Genomic DNA, 17,349 nt, shown 5'->3' on the forward strand with positions numbered 1-17,349 from the left:
CTAAGGAAAGTAAACTATCCTCACATTCCACAGTAAAGTGGAAGACCATGAAAATTAGAAATTTTGAAAAGAAGGAATGGCAAAAGTGCTTTTGCCACTTTTAATTGTCTACTGACTTCCTTACTATATACCTAGGTAAAGAGGCTTTAATGGAAATCAGATATATGACCCCTAAGCTGGGTGTCATAGTGGATTAGTGTCTGGCTTATATCTGAGGAACTCATTCATTCAATACTTATAGAACATTTATTAGTATTCTTAATACTTAATAGTATTCTTAATACTTAATAGTATTCACTATTGTAGGCACAGGTAACTTTAGAGGTGATTTGTTCACCTCTGCCATTTAAATCCTCTGCCTTCATGGAGGTAACATTTTAGGGGAATCTAAGCAGCAAGAAATTTTGATTGGCTGTGAAGATGAGTTTTTAATTTGGTCAATGTCTGTACTCCCAGAAATGTGAGGCAAAGCCATTCTGTGGGTGTTTCTTTGAGTCAGATATGGGTTACCAGAGAGGGGTCAAGTGGAAGTATGAGGAATCCTCCAGAGAAACAAGCTAGAGGTGTATACCTTAGATGCTTTAGACCAGATGACATGTATTTACCCAAGTGCAAGTAAGAGATTTGAGCATTTGCTCATTGGGGATGGAAATATTTCCAAAGAACTCATAAAGTAACGAGTTAAGTGCAAACACCTGCTAAGCTCAGAGAGCATCAACAGAACTCCTAGTCTACTACTACTAGTAGTAGAACTACTAGTCTTGTTAAGAACTCTCTTGCCATTTCCCATATTTCATCTTGGGAGAAGTAAGGCAACTGAGTTGGTAGTGGTGGTGGGAGGGGCATGGAGAGAGATTTTAGATTAGGACATAGAAAGGAAGTCAACCATTCCCCCTTTAACCATGGCAAGCTCAAGCTGGCAGACAAGGGAAGGGGCACTCTAGAAAATATATTGATAAAATTTTCTTCTTTGCTATTTAGCAGTATTTATCATGATTGAAAATTTAGGTTCCCTTTGAACTGCAATTCTATTTCTATGAATTCATCATAAGGAGGTAATCAGGAAACTACACAAAATGTGTGCATGTACAAGAAGCAACAGTTAGAAGTGGACATGGAACAACAGACTGGTTCCAAATCAGGAAAGAAGTACATCAAGGCTGTATATTGTCACCCTGCTTTTTTAACTTATATGCAGAGTACATCATGAGAAACACTGAGCTGGATGAAGCACAAGCTGGAATCAAGATTGTCAGGAGAAATATCAATAACCTCAGATATGCAGATGATACCACCCTTATGGCAGAAAGCAAAGAAGAACTAAAGAGCCTCTTGATGAAAGTGAAAGAGGAGAGTGAAAAAGTTGGTTTAAAACTCAACATTCAGAAAACTAAGATCGTGGCATCTGGTCCCATCACTTCATGGCAAATAGATAGGGAAACAATGGAAACAGTGACAGACTTTATTTTGGGGGGCTCCAAAACCACTGCAGATGTTGACTGCAGCCATGAAATTAAAAGACGCTTGCTCCTTGGAAGAAAAGTTATGACCAACCTAGACAGCATATTAAAAAGCAGAGACATTACTTTGCCAACAAAGGTCTGTCTAGTCAAAGCTATGGTTTTTCCAGTAGTCATGTATGGATGATCATGTATGGATGTGAGAGTTGGACTATAAAGAAAGCTGAGTGCCAAAAAATTGATGCTTTTGAACTGTGGTGTTGGAGAAGATTCTTGAGAGTCCTTGGACTGCAAGAGATCAAACCAGTCAATCCTAAAGGAAATCAGTCCTGAATATTCATTGGAAGGACTGATGCTGAAGCTGAAACTCCAATACTTTGGCCACCTGAAGCGAGGAGCTGACTCATTTGAAAAGACCCTGATGCTGGGAAAGATGGAAGGAGAAGGGGATGACAGAGGATGAGATGGTTGGATGGCATCACCAACTCAACAGACATGAGTTTGAGTAAACTCCAGGAGTTGGTGATGGGCAGGGAGGCCTGGAGTGCTGCAGTCCATGGGGTTGCAAAGAGTCAGACACGACTGAGTGACTGAACTGAACTGAACTGAACAAGAATATTCATTATACTATTTTTACAGTAGCAAAAACTTGGAAATAATATAATTTCCCACCCATGGTGGTGGTGGTTGGTGGCTTAGTCACTAAGTCGTGTCCGACTCTTGAGACCCAGTGGACTGTAGCCCACCAGACTCCTCTGTCCAGGGGATTTCCCAGGCAAGAACACTGGAGTGGGTTGACATTTCCTTCTCCAGAGACTCTTCCCCAAGCAGCTACAGAACTGGGTCTCCTGCATTGCAGCAGATTCTTTACCAGTAACTGAGCCACCAGGGAAGCCCAGAGTTATGCAAATTATTGTATTTCCACACAACTGAATACTATACAATTATTTTAAATTATGAATATGAAAAATGACCACACTTTTTATATCTAGTATAGAAGAGTTTATCATTATTTTGGTGTTAAAAAAGTTATATAATACATATATGTGAGGCATGTCAATACAGAGTGAGATGTAGAAAAGAACTGTCACATTTTTATGTGCTAAATAATTTTAAGCATCCATTCAACATTCACTCATTTAACATTATTTATTAAGCTCTTAATATATGGTAGGCACTATGCTAGGTGCTGGGAAAGCAAAAGAAAGCAATCTTTTAATTTAATGTACTAAATTTACAGTGATTTTGAAAAATGACAACAAGCAATATTGGTGAATTTAAGAAGGGGATCACTCATATACAATGGTTGAGAATACATTCTGGTAAAACATTTCTGCAGAGCAATTTAGTACTTTTTATAAAAGCTTTAGAAATATCTATTTCATTTGACCCTACAATTCCATTTTTAGGGATTTATTCTAAAAAAAGGAGTACAGATGTGTACACAAAAGATATGTCATAAATGAGCTGCTTGGGAGAGGGGTAACCTAAATATTAAACGTTAGGAATTTGAGTAAATAAAATATCCAATGCATAATACTAGGGAGTCATGTTTAACCTAGAAAATGTTTAACATGAAAAAATGCCCAAAATATATAAGTGACAAGGTTTAAAAAAGTCTGATACTAAATTGCTGGGAACTTGAGCAAATCATTTAAGTGAGCTGAGTCTCTTCTTCACCTGCAAAGCTTAGATACTTAAGGACCCTCTCAACTCTTCCCTTATCTGACTCTAGTTATCCATCCTTTTTTATAAAGAAAATGTCATCAATTGTGGCTCAGTTGGTAAGGAATCCACCTGCAATGCAGGAGACCTGGATTCGATCCCTGGGTTGAAACGATCCCCTGGAGAAGGGAAAGGCTACCCACTCCAGTATTCTGGCCTAGAGAATCCCACGGACTGTGTAGTCCATGGGGTCGCAAAGAGTCAAACACGACTGAGCGACCTCACTTCATTTCACTTCACGTCATCATTGGCAGTCGGTAAATGCTAGGTTGGCAGCTGATTGCATAACTGTCCTAAACTATTTCGTTTGAAGATTTACTAAAAGATTCTCACAAAAGAGAAAATACGTGTCTTGGAAGAAAAATGTCCACCTTTTCCCTTAGTTGCCTAATCTTTCAGCATCGTGCTTGGTTTTAAAAGTACAGAGAGACACTGGCGCCCTCAAAGAGTGTAAAGTCTCTTGGGGTGAAACCAATAATAGTGTTAAAAAGTGGTCGATGATAACAAATCCTTGAAAGATGAGTTCTCCAAGGAGTAGAAGAAAGGATTCCAAAGTAGAAAGAAACGCATATTCACAAACAAGATAGAGGGAGAGGATGTTTGGCACAAAAACGGACCATTATTTGTGGCCTTTCTTTCAGAATCGTTCTTCTCACATTACACAACACCTCATATATCGCTTAAAGGGAGACTGAGCCACACCTTCGATCACCTATAGTCTCTGGTGCATCTGGTCAGGCCGGTAAGAAACTGACAGAAGTCGGCAACACGCAGGTAACTTCACCAAGAACCCAAGAAGGGGTACTTGGTAGCTGCAGCCCAGGAGCTCCTAGCTCCCGCGGGCACTCCTGGCCCAAGGTTTCCAGCCAATCTCAGTTCCTCTAGCTTCCCAGGCCCCTCCCACTTCTGAGCCGCCTGAGAGCTTTAACGGCGCGGAATCCAGGGAAGCCTATCGATATCTCTGGAATAAACTATTCTACCCTGCGCCGCCGCCGTCAAAGTCCGCAGCCTTCTCTGTAGATCGCCGAGCGGAAGCTTCGGCAGTGCTGCTCCATCCGCAGGCTTGCAGGAGGCCGAAGCCAGGCTCGCGCCGGAACCATGGTGCGTTGGATTCCGAGCTGAGGCAGGGTTGGGGAAGAGGTCCGCTGGCTGGGGGCTGGGGAGCTTCTTCTCATGCCTTCCTTAGAGCGGTCCGGGGCCATGGGACTTGGGAACCGTAACCGACGGGATGGTTCAGGCGGTGATTCAGCATCTCCGGCCTGGCCGGGAGAGTGGAGATCGGTAGACTGTGCTGCCGGTGCGACCTTTCCCTGGGGTTTGTTTCGCTTTCCGCCGGGCCTTGAACAGTATTTTCTCGGTCTACCAGCCGATTTCGCGCCTCAGGTTCCTTCAGTCGAGGAAATTCCGAGCGGTCCAGAGAGGGCCCTAGTGCTCTGTGTGGGAGAGAGGAAAAATAGGGACTTAACTTCAGACCTCCTTGTACTGCCAATTGCGGACTTGATTCCAGGGTTTGGGTTGCTGCCTGGATCGCGTTCATTTTCTTGGCGGGTCCCTCTGCAATCTTTTTCTTAGATCTCTGTCAGAAAAAGCCCTTTTCAATCACTTTGTCTAGCCACCTGATAAGTACAAATGAGTGAACCGAAGCTGATATTAGTGATGAAATCAGGGTTATAATATAGAGCTCAGGGATTCCGGGCCTGTGCCTGCCATTCCAGCGCTCAGCCTTCTCAACCCCATGATTTATCTCCCAAGTACTGTGCTGGTGGACTTGTTTTAATACCGTCTTTAAAGCAGTAATGGGTCTGTTTTTATGGCAATTTCTGTCCACTTCTGACTTCTTGGGGGACATTCTTGTGGTCATTACGTTCAGTATGTGCCTTTACATATTCAGTATGAATGTTTTAAGTGCAGTGAAGGTTCAAAGATAAATCAGACATATCCCAAATCATAGTATGAGGCAGAAAAGGAAGTGTAGATCAAGAACTGGTGGGAGTATGTTTTGAGATTTGGGGAGAAAAGATGAAGATTTCAAGAGGTAGACATTTGAGCTGACTTAAGAAAAGGTAATGCTTTTGACCATTTATTAGGGTCTGATATAAGGAAAGAATATAAGCAAAGATAGAAAGGAAAGTGGACACATAGGAACCAAGACTGGTTGGGAAGCTAAGTACCATCTAGATCCGCCCTGCCCGTGTCCAACCCCCCACCCGCAGCTCCTTATAAATGTAAAATTGGCTTGCAGCTGATTACAGTCGTAATCTTCCAGTGAGACTGCAATAACAGCTTTTCCTTAAGGCTGGATGGAGAGAGATGGGAGAACATTTTTTAATGATAGAACTTGTTAAGATTTTGAATTTGTAATGTTCTTGTGTTTAATAGGTCTTTTTTCATTTACTTTCAGTTTCGCAACCAGTATGACAATGATGTCACTGTTTGGAGCCCTCAGGTAAAATGTTTTATATTATTCCTGTGAAGTGACTTTTGGTGACTGCAATGTGTTTAGAAGCTCATGGGATTGTAGGAAGTGAGAAAATGGAATATAATCATTTTATATGTTCCTGAAACCTAAGTTTATCATTAAAGTCAGTCTTTTAGTTTTAAGAAACAGCATTTGAGATGTAACTATGCTCACTTGAGATTTGGTATCACTAAATTATTTTAAATATATAGAAAGGTCTTGTAATGACTCTAAGGTGTGTTGGTGGTTTTTTTTTTTTCATTTTAGGGCAGAATTCATCAAATTGAATATGCAATGGAAGCTGTCAAACAAGGTTCAGCCACAGTTGGTCTGAAATCAAAAACTCATGCAGTGTTGGTTGCCTTGAAGGTAAGTAAAGCAATAAATATATCTTCCTCCTTTAGAAAACACTGTAAAATGTTAGTTTCACTATATAAATAGTAAAATTATAAACTTACTCTTTTGTCTTAAATGATGTTTCTATTTAGAGAGCACAGTCAGAACTTGCAGCTCATCAGAAAAAAATTCTCCATGTTGATAACCATATTGGTATCTCAATTGCGGGACTTACTGCAGATGCTCGACTGTTATGGTGAGTATGATCCTGGAAAACAAAAGAAATATCCCTTTTGATTCATAATTGATTACATTTCTAGAAAAGATCCAGATATTTTAGGAAGTTGTCTGCCAGAGTGTTTATAAGTTAAGATTATTAATACCTTGATGGATTCAGGCTCAGTTACTAAGTATTCCATTTCTTGATCACTGTAGCAGTAACTAATAGGATTAACCATATTAACATTAATGCTTTTTAGAAGTCATTGAATAATGTATGACTTGTTGACTCGGTATATATAGTTTGATGTTAGATCTGAGAAGAGCTTGACACTTCAGGTTTCTGAAGGATCAGCTGAACCACCCTTGCTGTCTTTAATATACCAGTATTCATTTGACATTTATTTTTTGCAAAGCTCAATGCTGGATACAAAGAGTACACAAAGGTGAATCAGACATAAATCTCATCTTCTAAGAGCTTAAAATCTAGTAGAATATCTGTAATACAAGGTGGAAAGTGGAGAGCAACAGGTATATTTCTGTGAGGGTAGGGTGGGGGTAAAGATTATTTCCGGTTGAGAGGCATAGTGCAGATGAAGAGCTGGGGCTTTGGGATTACAGTCTTTAGTTCCCACGTTTAACACTCAATCTGATATTGCTCTAGTTATTCTCACTCTCAGTTTTTTTAGTATTTTTTCCTAAGGTTATTGATAAATAGCTTAACATGTAGAATACTTCATACAGCATCTTTCAGTGTATGTGTTGGTAAGTGGTAGGTAGTTAGCCACAAGTAATCTCTTGTCTGATTTAATTAGGAAAGGAGGAATATAAACACCAAGGACAATTAATAATGATGATGTTTAAAATTTTCAAGTTACTTGGTGAGTTCCCTGCTTTCTTAGGTCAGCAATATAGTAACTGCATTAGTATTTCTGTTAGCTGTTGAAAATATATGTTGCATTGTCAAATGTTTTACTTAACCCAATCTTTCAAAAATATTGTCATGTCACATGTAATCATTTAAAAGCTTTATTAATAAGATATTTTACAGTGTTTATTGCACTAAATCTTTGAAACTTCATGTATATTTTATACTGAAGACACTCTTAATTCAGACTAGCCACTTTTTCAGTGCTCGCTAGTCACTTGTTATTAGTACCTGCCATATTGAGCAATGCAGTATTAGACAGCCTTGGGAAATGGACTTAAGTGATAAGTAGTGAACAACTAGCTTGGTTACCGCAGCCAACATTTGATCATTGAATGTGACACACACATAAACTAGACAGAGCATTATGAAAGAAAAGTTTATCCTTTTGGCTTTAATAGTTAGGTGTGAATTTTCTTTTCCCCATTGTTGCATTTGCTTGCATCTTGTCGGGTTTAAGGGACTTAACAGTGTAGTGTCTCCTCTAGAGTACTGCTATGGATAGAAGTAACATTGACAGGAACATGTTAGTGCCCTGGGATGGATTCAGTTTCTTCTGTTTGTTCTATTGGGGAAATTTTTGTCAGCTTTCAAGGAAAAAAGCAAAGAAGTTATTCTTTTTGATAGCTCAAGACATGGAATTAAGACAGTCTTGTTGACAGTGGCAAGGGTAAGAGAAGAGAGATTGCTTTTTTCCTATTGTGCAGCCTTTTCTTCTCTGTTCTGTAAAGTGCTCTGAGGCAAAGGTTATCAAGAGCTAAGAAACATGTAGTCACAAACTTAGGTAAAATTATTAAAACTTTAAGGTTAGTCACTTTCAATAATAGAACATTTAAAATATAGAGATTTGATAGAAAAATGCATCCTTGTCATTATATGTTTATGGTTCCATTGTATGGATGTCACTCATGTAAACATCTGGAAGAAAGCAAAAAGAAACCAAATTATTTGATTAGAATGACTCTGTGATTTGAAATTACCAGTTTTTCTTGTTTCTTTTTCAGTAATTTTATGCGCCAGGAGTGTTTGGATTCCAGATTTGTATTTGACAGACCTCTTCCTGTGTCTCGTCTTGTATCTCTAATTGGAAGCAGTATCCTTTTTATTTATGCATTTATTGTAGCATTTATGGATGTAGACTTTAAAGGGTCTTGATATTTAATTGTTATGTTACTTATTAGGAATATGATAATATATAACATAGGTAAGATTGTGCAAACTTTAAGTTTAGTCACTTTTCAGTAAAAGAATGCTTAAAGTCTTTAGAAGGAGAGTTGGAGGGAGTTTTACTATGGAAGGATAGATTCTAAATGAGTTGGATTGTTCTTTGTATCAACCTTTATAGATAAGCAGTTAATATGTTCCAGATATAGAAAAGCCCAATTTCAGAAAAACTGAACATCAATTTTAGAAGAGATTTAATGTTTTTTTTTATTGGTGGTTCTAGATGTTCCCCCCAAATCCTTGCCCCTTATATCCAAAATGAATGAAATTCTCTACACCAGATGAGATCATCTTGCTAGCACTCACTTCGGGTTTGGTGGATGGTCAAACATCTTTTAACACTAAACCAAAGAAATACTTGTTTTATTTTCTTCTTCTTGGGGTAGTGGATTATGCAGCAATTAAAAAAAACAGAACTCTTTTTGATAATGTTTAATTTGAAATTAAAGATAGTACTGTACTTCCTGTTAGAACAAACTCTTTAACTAGTTTAAGAAACCCAGATACCAACCCAGCGATACGGCCGGAGACCATATGGTGTTGGGCTGCTCATTGCTGGTTATGATGTAAGTGCATAGAGTATTGTTATATTTTAATGATTTTTTTTTTTGAAACTAACAAATTTTCTAATTTTTAGCTCAATCAGAGTCAAGAATTATGCAGTGTATTTTTCTTCTATTTGTAGGATATGGGCCCTCACATTTTCCAAACTTGTCCATCTGCTAACTATTTTGACTGCAGAGCTATGTCCATTGGAGCCCGATCTCAATCAGCTCGTACTTACTTGGAGAGACATATGTCAGAGTTTATGGAGTGTAAGTGATTTTTCTTTTTTGCGCTCCTAGTCTTTATGTAGTGAATAAACACAGTATCCTACATGAAAAAAAAAAATCTGCTTCTCTTAAAAAGATTAAGCCCATGAACTGTATATTATTTCTGCCATATATAGTAGTTTTTACTTTCTCTGGCTACCAGGGTAGTTTCAGTCACTGGTAGAACGTTTTCAAAATATAACTGTATTCGTTACCTTGAAGATTCTTGATTCAGTTGGCCTGAAGTTTTGTCCTAGCCAGAGTTGAGAGCCACTGTACTAGTTACCACTTGTAAATTCTGTTTACAGCTTTTATTTTTCTGTGATTCTTATTTTTAGCCACATAGACATTTCTGCAATAAGTAGTCCATAAATAAATAAATCAGTTTAGCTGTGAGAAAGAAAAGTAAAAGATGTAACGTGATAATAGGGCAGGTTTTCAAATGGTTTGCTTATGCAAGGATCTTAGATTTTAACACATGCTTTTTATGTATCTATTAAGGTAATCAGGTGTCCACCACCACCCTGCCGCTCCCCCCGCCCCCCACCCCGCATTCTATTGTGGTGTATTGCGTTCATTGACTTTTTTTTTTTTTAATTTATTTTTCTATTGAAGGATAATTGCTTTATAGAATTTTGTTGCTTTCTGTCAAACCTCAGCATGAATCAGCCATAGGTATACATATATCCCCTCCCTTTTGAACCTCCCTCCCATCTCCTGCCCCATCCCACCCCTCTAGATTGATACAGAGCCCCTGTTTTGAGTTTCCTGAGCCAGACAGCAAATTCCCGTTGGCTATCTATTTTACATATGGTAATGTAAGTTGCCATGTTACTCTTTCCATACATCTCACTGTCTCCTCCCTTCTCCCCATAAGTCTGTTTCTCCGTTGCTGCCCTGAAAATAAATTCTTCAGTACCATTTGTCTAGATTCTATATATATGCATTAGAATACAATATTTATCTTTCTCTTTCTGACTCACTTCACTCTGTATAATAGGTTCTAGGTTCATCCACCTCATCAGAATGGACTCAAATTTGTTATTTTTTATGGCTGAGTAATATTCCATTGTGTATATGTACCACAACTTCTTTATCCATTCATCTGTCAGTGGACATCTAGGTTGCTTCCATGTTCTAGCTATTGTAAATAGTGCTGCAGTGAACAATGGGATACATGTGTCTTTTTCAATTTTGGTTTCCTCAGGGTATATGCCCAGGAGTGGGATTGCTGGATCATATGGTGGCTTTATTCCTAGTTTATTAAAGAATCTCCATACTGTCTTCCATAGTGGCTGTATCAATTTACATTCCCACCAACAGTGCACGAACATTCCCTTTTCTCCACACCCTCTCCAGCATTTATTGTTTGTAGACTTTTGATGATGGGCATTCTGACCGGTGTGAGATGATATCTCATTGTAGTTTTGATTTGCATTTCTCTATAATGAGCAGTGTTGAGCATCTTTTCATGTGTTTGTTAGCCATCTGTATGTCTTCTTTGGAGAAGTGTCTGTTTAGGTCCTTTTCCCACTCTTTGGGTTGTTTGTTCTTCTGGCATTGAGTTGTACGAGCTGCTTGTATATTTTGGAATTAATCCTTTGTCAGTTGTTTCATTTGCTATTATTTTCTCCCATTCTGAGGGTTGTCTTTTCACCTTGCTTATAGTTTCTTTTGCTGTGCAAAAGCTTTTACGTTTAATCAGGTCCCCCTTGTTTACTTTTGTTTGTATTTCTGTTACACTAGGAGGTGGGTCATAGAGGATCTTGCTTTGATTTATGTCATCGAGTGTTCTGCCTAGCATTCATTGACTTTTGAATGTTTAGCCAGCTTTGCATTCCTGGGACAAATCCTTGGTCATGATGTATAACGTAAATTATATATACGTAAAATGTTTATGGAAACATATAAACATTGCTGGATTTAGTTTGCTGATATTTTGTTGAGGTTTTTGTGTGTTAATCAGGGATACTGATCTGTAGTTTTACTTTCTTTTGGTAGTTTTGTATAGTTTTGATATCAGGGCAATATTGACCACATACAAGCAATTGGAGACTCTTTTATAAACAGCAAATACAGTGACAAACGTTTTACAGAATACATTTTACAAAACTTTGAGCTGTAAAATCCTGATTTGTATCAGGGTTTTAATTTAACTTAGCATAAGAAAAGTGTAACTTTAGTAACAAAAACCATGTATTCTCTCATTAAATAAAACAATAGCAATCTAATAATAGATTATTAGAAGATTATATGGCAAAACCCTAGACTTTTTTTTTTATTATGATATACTTAGTGTGTTACTAAAACCATGATTTCAGACTATAGACCTGACAAATAAATAAAGGAAGCCTAGCGTGAAAATAGAATTAAGAAATAATTGTGAATTTATTATATTTAGGCAATTTGAATGAACTGGTTAAGCATGGTCTGCGTGCCTTACGGGAAACCCTTCCTGCAGAACAGGACCTAACTACAAAGGTAAATATAAAATTTTCCAATTGGGGATACTAACATTATCGTTTAATCATTTATTTTACACATGTAAGTAATAGGGGTGTGTATACTTCGAGTTCTTTAATTTGCAAGATGGTTTCCTCGGCTCATTCTTTCTTTTTAAGGTATTCACTAAATGACTGATTTTGAAATGATTTTTAAACGTTTCTTTTTGGTATAAAGCAATAAAACATATAATTCTGTTGCAGAATGCCTTTCATCAAGAGATAGGAATATCTTTATATTTTTAATATACATTGAGCACCAATCACATGCAGGCAGTAGGCACTGAGAAAATATAATGCATACAACAAACATCTTGGCATTCCTGGGACATACATCCAGGTGGGCAAAGAGAGACAGTGTACCCACAAGTAGATTATTTAGGATATTAGAATGTGATAAATGCTTAGAAAAAATAAAACAGGTTTAAAAGGAGAAAGAATGGCCAATAGGGTATAAGAAGGAGGCATGGTGGGTATAGAGTGGTGTAAGATGGTCTCACTGAGAAAGTGAAATTTGAGGGAAAGATGTAAAAGAGTTGAGAGAGTGAACTATGCATATGGGGCCTTGAGTTCAGAATGTTCCTAGTATTCAACATAAGGAGGCCAGTTGTGTTGGAGTCAGTAATCAAGAGGAGCTGCTGCTGCTACTAAGTCGCTTCAGTCGTGTCCAACTCTGTGTGACCCCATAGATGGCAGCCCACCAGGCTCCCCCATCCCTGGGATTCTCCAGGCAAGAACATTGGAGTGGGTTGCCATTTCCTTCTCCAATGCATGAAAGGAAAAGTGAAGTCGCTCAGTCGTGTCCGACTCTTAGCGACCCCATGGACTACAGCCTACCAGTCTCCTCCGTCCGTGGGATTTTTCCAGGCGAGAGTACTGGAGTGGGTTGCCAGTGCAATCAAGAAGAGAAGAAGGAATAAAGTCAGAGAGGTAATGGAGGCCACATAGCATATGTCCTGTAAACGTTATAGGTACTTTGGATTTTACTCTTGAGTTTGAGCAGAGCAATACTGTGGCTTGATTTAGATTTTAAAAGTCATTCTAGTTGCCATTTTGAGTGGGGGCATGGGTGGAGATAGTTTCAAGGCTGTTATAGTAATTCAAGTGATAGACTGTGATAGATTAGAGCAGAGTCATAGAGTTGGAGATGATGAAAAGTGGTTCAATTTTGCATATGTTTTGAAATTAGAACCAGAAAGGTTTGCTAACGAATTGGTTGTGGGGTATGAGTTTAAAAAAATGCCTTTAGCATTTTTGCCTGAATAGAGGAAGGATAGACTTATGATTTACTGAGATGGATGAGACATTTGGAGGAACAGATTCTGGGGTTAAGGTTGTAGAGGAAGATCAGGCAGTTAGTTTAGAACATACAAAATTTGAAATGCCTCTTGTTTGTCCATTTGGTGATACAGAATAAGTGATTATTGGATGTTCACCCCCTAGAGTTTGTTGGAGATTGGTTTATCCTAGAACTGAAGTTTTGAAGTCTTTGTGTAAAAATGGTATTTAGAGACTGGCCAGGATTAGGTTTCTGAAAGATTAGAATAAGTTTGAAGACAAGTTTGAAGACTTGGTCAAGGGTACTCTAGAGGTTAGAAGGTGAGAGTAGGAATCAGCAAAAAGGGACTGAGAAATATGCCAGGGAGGTAGGAGGAAAACATGGAAAATGAGGCATCTTTAAAAGGAAATGAAGAAACTGCAGTCATCCACTGGAATCAGTGGTAGGGGAATTAGTCCCAGAATCCCCTACCATGGATCCCTAAATCCAAGGGTGCTCAAGTCCCTTATGTAAAATGATGTCATACTTGCATATAGCCTATACACAATCCTCCTGTAAAGCTGAAATTATTTCTAGATTACCTGTGTCACCTAATACAATGTAAATGCATGTAAATAGTTCTAATTGCAATATAAGTGCTGTGTAAACAGTTTTAAGTTTTGCTGTTCAGAACTTTCTGGAATTTTTTTTCCCCAAATATTTTTGATCCATGGTTGGTTGAACCCACAACTTACAAATGAAGAACCCACCAATAGAGAGGTGAACTGACTTTTAAGGAGAAGAGGGTAAAACATTGCCAGTAGGCCATGAAAGATGTGGACTGAGAATTAATTTAGATTAGCAGTGATGCTACTGAAACTTGACTAGACAGTCTTAATGGAATGGAGGGGAAAAGTGTGGTAGGAATAGTCAGGAGAAAATGAGAGAAATTGGAGACAGCTTTTCAGAGGAGACTTTCTGTTACGGGTCCAGAGAAAGGGGGTGGTGGTTGGTAGAGAATGTAGTGGGGAAAAAAGGGGTTTTGTTTTGGTTTTTTAAGATGGGAGAGATTACAATAGTTTGCTGCATGGTTATAAGAATAATCCAGTATCAAGAAAAAGATTTATGGAACTTCCCTGGTGGTCCAGCGGTTAAGACTGCACTCCAATGCAGAGGGCATGGGTTCCATCTCTGGTTGGAGAACTAAGGTGTCCTGCATGCTGCATAGCGCAGAAATAAATAAATAAACGAACAAGTAAAGATGTGCACTAAGTAGATTAAACATCATTATTAAGAAAAAAAAAGATAAAAACATCTATATAGGATAAAAATGAGAACTGCTGGACCAATCACCAACAGCACGTAGGTGAAAAGGTAAGCTTCAGAGAGGACTGGGGCTCTTCATTCCCAGTAACACGAAGGGACAGAATCTAGGGACAGATATAGGAAAGACTGGATACTATGGGAGCTTATGAACATTCTCTTCTGATTGCTTCTGTTTTCTCAGTTGAATAGAAGCAAGGATTTGAGCTGCATGAGAAATGGAGAATGTTAGAAAGAGTTGTCCAGGGAAGGGGAGATTGAATGATCTAGAAACTCGTATAATACAACAAAAACTAAAGGTCTCCTTGAGGTTAATGATCACTAGAGAGATCATTTACCATATTATAAAATACATTTTGTTATGATTGGGTAATTAATATGTGTGTGAAGACTTTATAACCTGCATAATCTTTTTAAACAGCATTTCCTATCATAAAAATAATTTTCTTTCAAAAAGATTAGGAAAGTACAGTAAATTGTTTTTATTTGTTTGTTTTAAAAATACCTATAATGCCATCACTCCAAGGTGACTGTCTTTTAAATTTTGGGTATACAGTTGACTGTTGGCATTTACAACTTGGAAAAGTTAGCTCAGGTATCTGGCTTTTTGATTTTACATTTTTACTGAATCATAGAGAATGCCCTATATATCCTTAATGTCTCAAGTTCTCACTGAAATTTTAATCTTACAGGAGCTCTACTGTCCTGGTTAGCATTCACTGAACATTTTAAGAGTTGCTTTTTAATTTTTCCATGTAGAACATAGTTCTGAGTCCCCTAAACTCAATATTTTAGAACCCAAAATTTATTTCCTTAAGAACCATCATGTCTTACATGTTACACAAGGAACAAATTTAATTATTTCTTAGAATGTAGGCTTTACCTCTCAGATGGTAAAGAATGAAGGCTTACTTCTTAGCAAATGGTTTGTTTCTTCACACTGGTCTTCACATTCTGACTGTGAGCCAAGTTGCAAATTTCTAGGTGACATAGACCTTCAGGATTGTTCGTGGTTATCAAAAGTGAATATTAAATCTGCACATTACAAAAGCTTACTAGTTTCCTTCTTTTTTTCCCTAAGTTTTTTTGTCTCGTTCAAGTGCTGTATAAATTTTTATTCAACTTTTTTCATTTTATCATAAGCATATTTCCAACCTAAATTCTCTTGAATTTTAATTTTTACCTTTTTTTTTCCCCTTCAGAATGTTTCCATTGGAATTGTTGGTAAAGACTTGGAGTTTACGATTTATGATGATGATGATGTGTCTCCATTCCTGGAAGGTCTGGAAGAAAGACCGCAGAGAAAGGCACAGGTATATAACTAATTATAACCAAGAGACTAATTCTATTGTAAATTGCTATTACTACCACAACTGTGTAAATCTACTGTTTTTGTATTTAATTTTTGAGATAGGCTCATAATTCATGTGGCAGTAGGAAAACTAAGAACTAATACTGAGGGATTCAGTGATCTCCATGAAACACAAAAAGGGTGATTTGGTTCTCTGTTGTAGCTTCTCAGTTCTGTGTGTTGATGGGCTCAGCTAGATGGTTCTTTGGCTCATGTCACTTTGGGTGTCTCAAACATTGCATTCAGTTGAGGGGGTAGGGCTGGAACATCCAAGATGGCTTTACTCATGTGTCTTCTTTACTCACATTTGCTAGGTATCTTGGAGGGACAGCTAGAAGGGTGGCTGGGCCTCTGTCCATGTAGTCTTAGGGCCTCTCCTTCACCAGAGTATCTCTGGCAGGAAGCAGCTCAGAGGTTGCAAAAGTTCAGAAGCTCAGAAGCGCAAGCTGCCAGGCATTCTTAAGGCTGAGGCCCAGGACTGGCACAGCATTCCTTCTTTACATTCTGTTGGTTAAAGCAAATCATAGGGCTAGCCAAGATTCTATCAGAGGTGGGACTGAGAGAAAACTCACTGGTGACCAGCTTGGGAAACTAAGTTGACTCTTCACAAATATTGAGAAAAGGATCAAGAAGTACTGATGAATCTCAGGTTAAATACTGGCCTTTTTTGTCAAAAGTTTGAATACACATTTGCTTTTATAGATGCTTATTTAATAGCTATGTAGTTGGGGGAAAAAAAAGTATCTTGTACAGAAATTTCTCCTACAGCATGAATTCTTTTTTTAACCTGAAAAAGATGTTGGTATTATTTGGAGCAGCAAGATTTGCGTTATTTAACTGCTGTTGGGAACAGTGCAGCATAGTACCTCACAGTTGCTTTGTTGGAAAATATTTTTGCTGTGTTTATTAGTGCTAAGGAGGAAAAGAATGTCTAAAGTGTGCTGGTTCTATTTTTAAGGCTGTAGTGATAAGAAAAGCCTTTATTCTTGAGCAAAACAAAGTATGATGAAATGCTGGAATTGTTCATTGCTTTTTATTATGTAATATTTGTGAGTAAAAGTGTATATTGGTTAAGTGTTCTTTTTACATACTTTCTTTTTTCTTCCTCTCTTAAGCCTACTCAACCTGCTGATGAACCTGCAGAAAAGGCTGATGAACCAATGGAACATTAAACAACAAACCAGTCTATATATGTATTGTCACACATGTAAGAATGCAGGAGCACATACTGATGACAATAATTTATACTTTGAACCCAAAGATGCAGAATGGTGGGATAGAATGGTATGTTTTAGGAATCAGTTCAGATGTGAGTTTTTCCTAAGCTGCCACCAAAACCATATAATTGGGTTCATTTTTCTTTAAGATGGTCTCTATAATCATTTTCTAGAAAGTATAGTTCTCTCTACTAATGTTTTTATATGAAGAACATAGTGTCTTTGTGGTTTTAAAAACAACTGTGAAATAAAATTGTTTCACCTGCTGATGTATCGTGGTTTTGCTTTTTAAGTAGCTTCAACTGTAAATAGTAGTCTGAGATTACAGCTGTGTCATCATCATATGTGGTCACCATGTTTGCCAATTAAATTGCCTTATTTTTAGTGACAGGAAAAATATTACCTCTTATATATAACAGCCTTATACTAATATCCCAGCGAATAGACTGGCTGCATGAGAAACCTCCATGGAGGTTTGGTCCAGAATGCTGATTTTTAGAGTTTAACCTTGGAGATTCCGAGTAAAACCTAAGAAAA

The 17,349-nt window shown here is 37.9% G+C and overlaps 1 protein-coding gene across 1 annotated transcript; it reads left to right on the forward strand.

Moving 5' to 3' along the window:
- Positions 1-4,144: 4,144 nt before the first annotated feature.
- Positions 4,145-17,081, forward strand: PSMA1 (proteasome 20S subunit alpha 1). Its single transcript, XM_043902503.1, has 10 exons — positions 4,145-4,286; positions 5,587-5,631; positions 5,911-6,012; positions 6,132-6,235; positions 8,131-8,219; positions 8,846-8,916; positions 9,036-9,165; positions 11,564-11,643; positions 15,447-15,557; positions 16,711-17,081. The coding sequence occupies exons 1-10, from the start codon at positions 4,284-4,286 to the stop codon at positions 16,765-16,767; spliced, it is 792 nt and encodes a 263-aa protein (XP_043758438.1). The 5' UTR covers positions 4,145-4,283; the 3' UTR covers positions 16,768-17,081.
- Positions 17,082-17,349: the final 268 nt, after the last annotated feature.

This window comes from Cervus elaphus, chromosome 1 (genome assembly GCF_910594005.1).
Source record: "Cervus elaphus chromosome 1, mCerEla1.1, whole genome shotgun sequence".
Taxonomy (NCBI): Eukaryota; Metazoa; Chordata; class Mammalia; order Artiodactyla; family Cervidae; genus Cervus; species Cervus elaphus.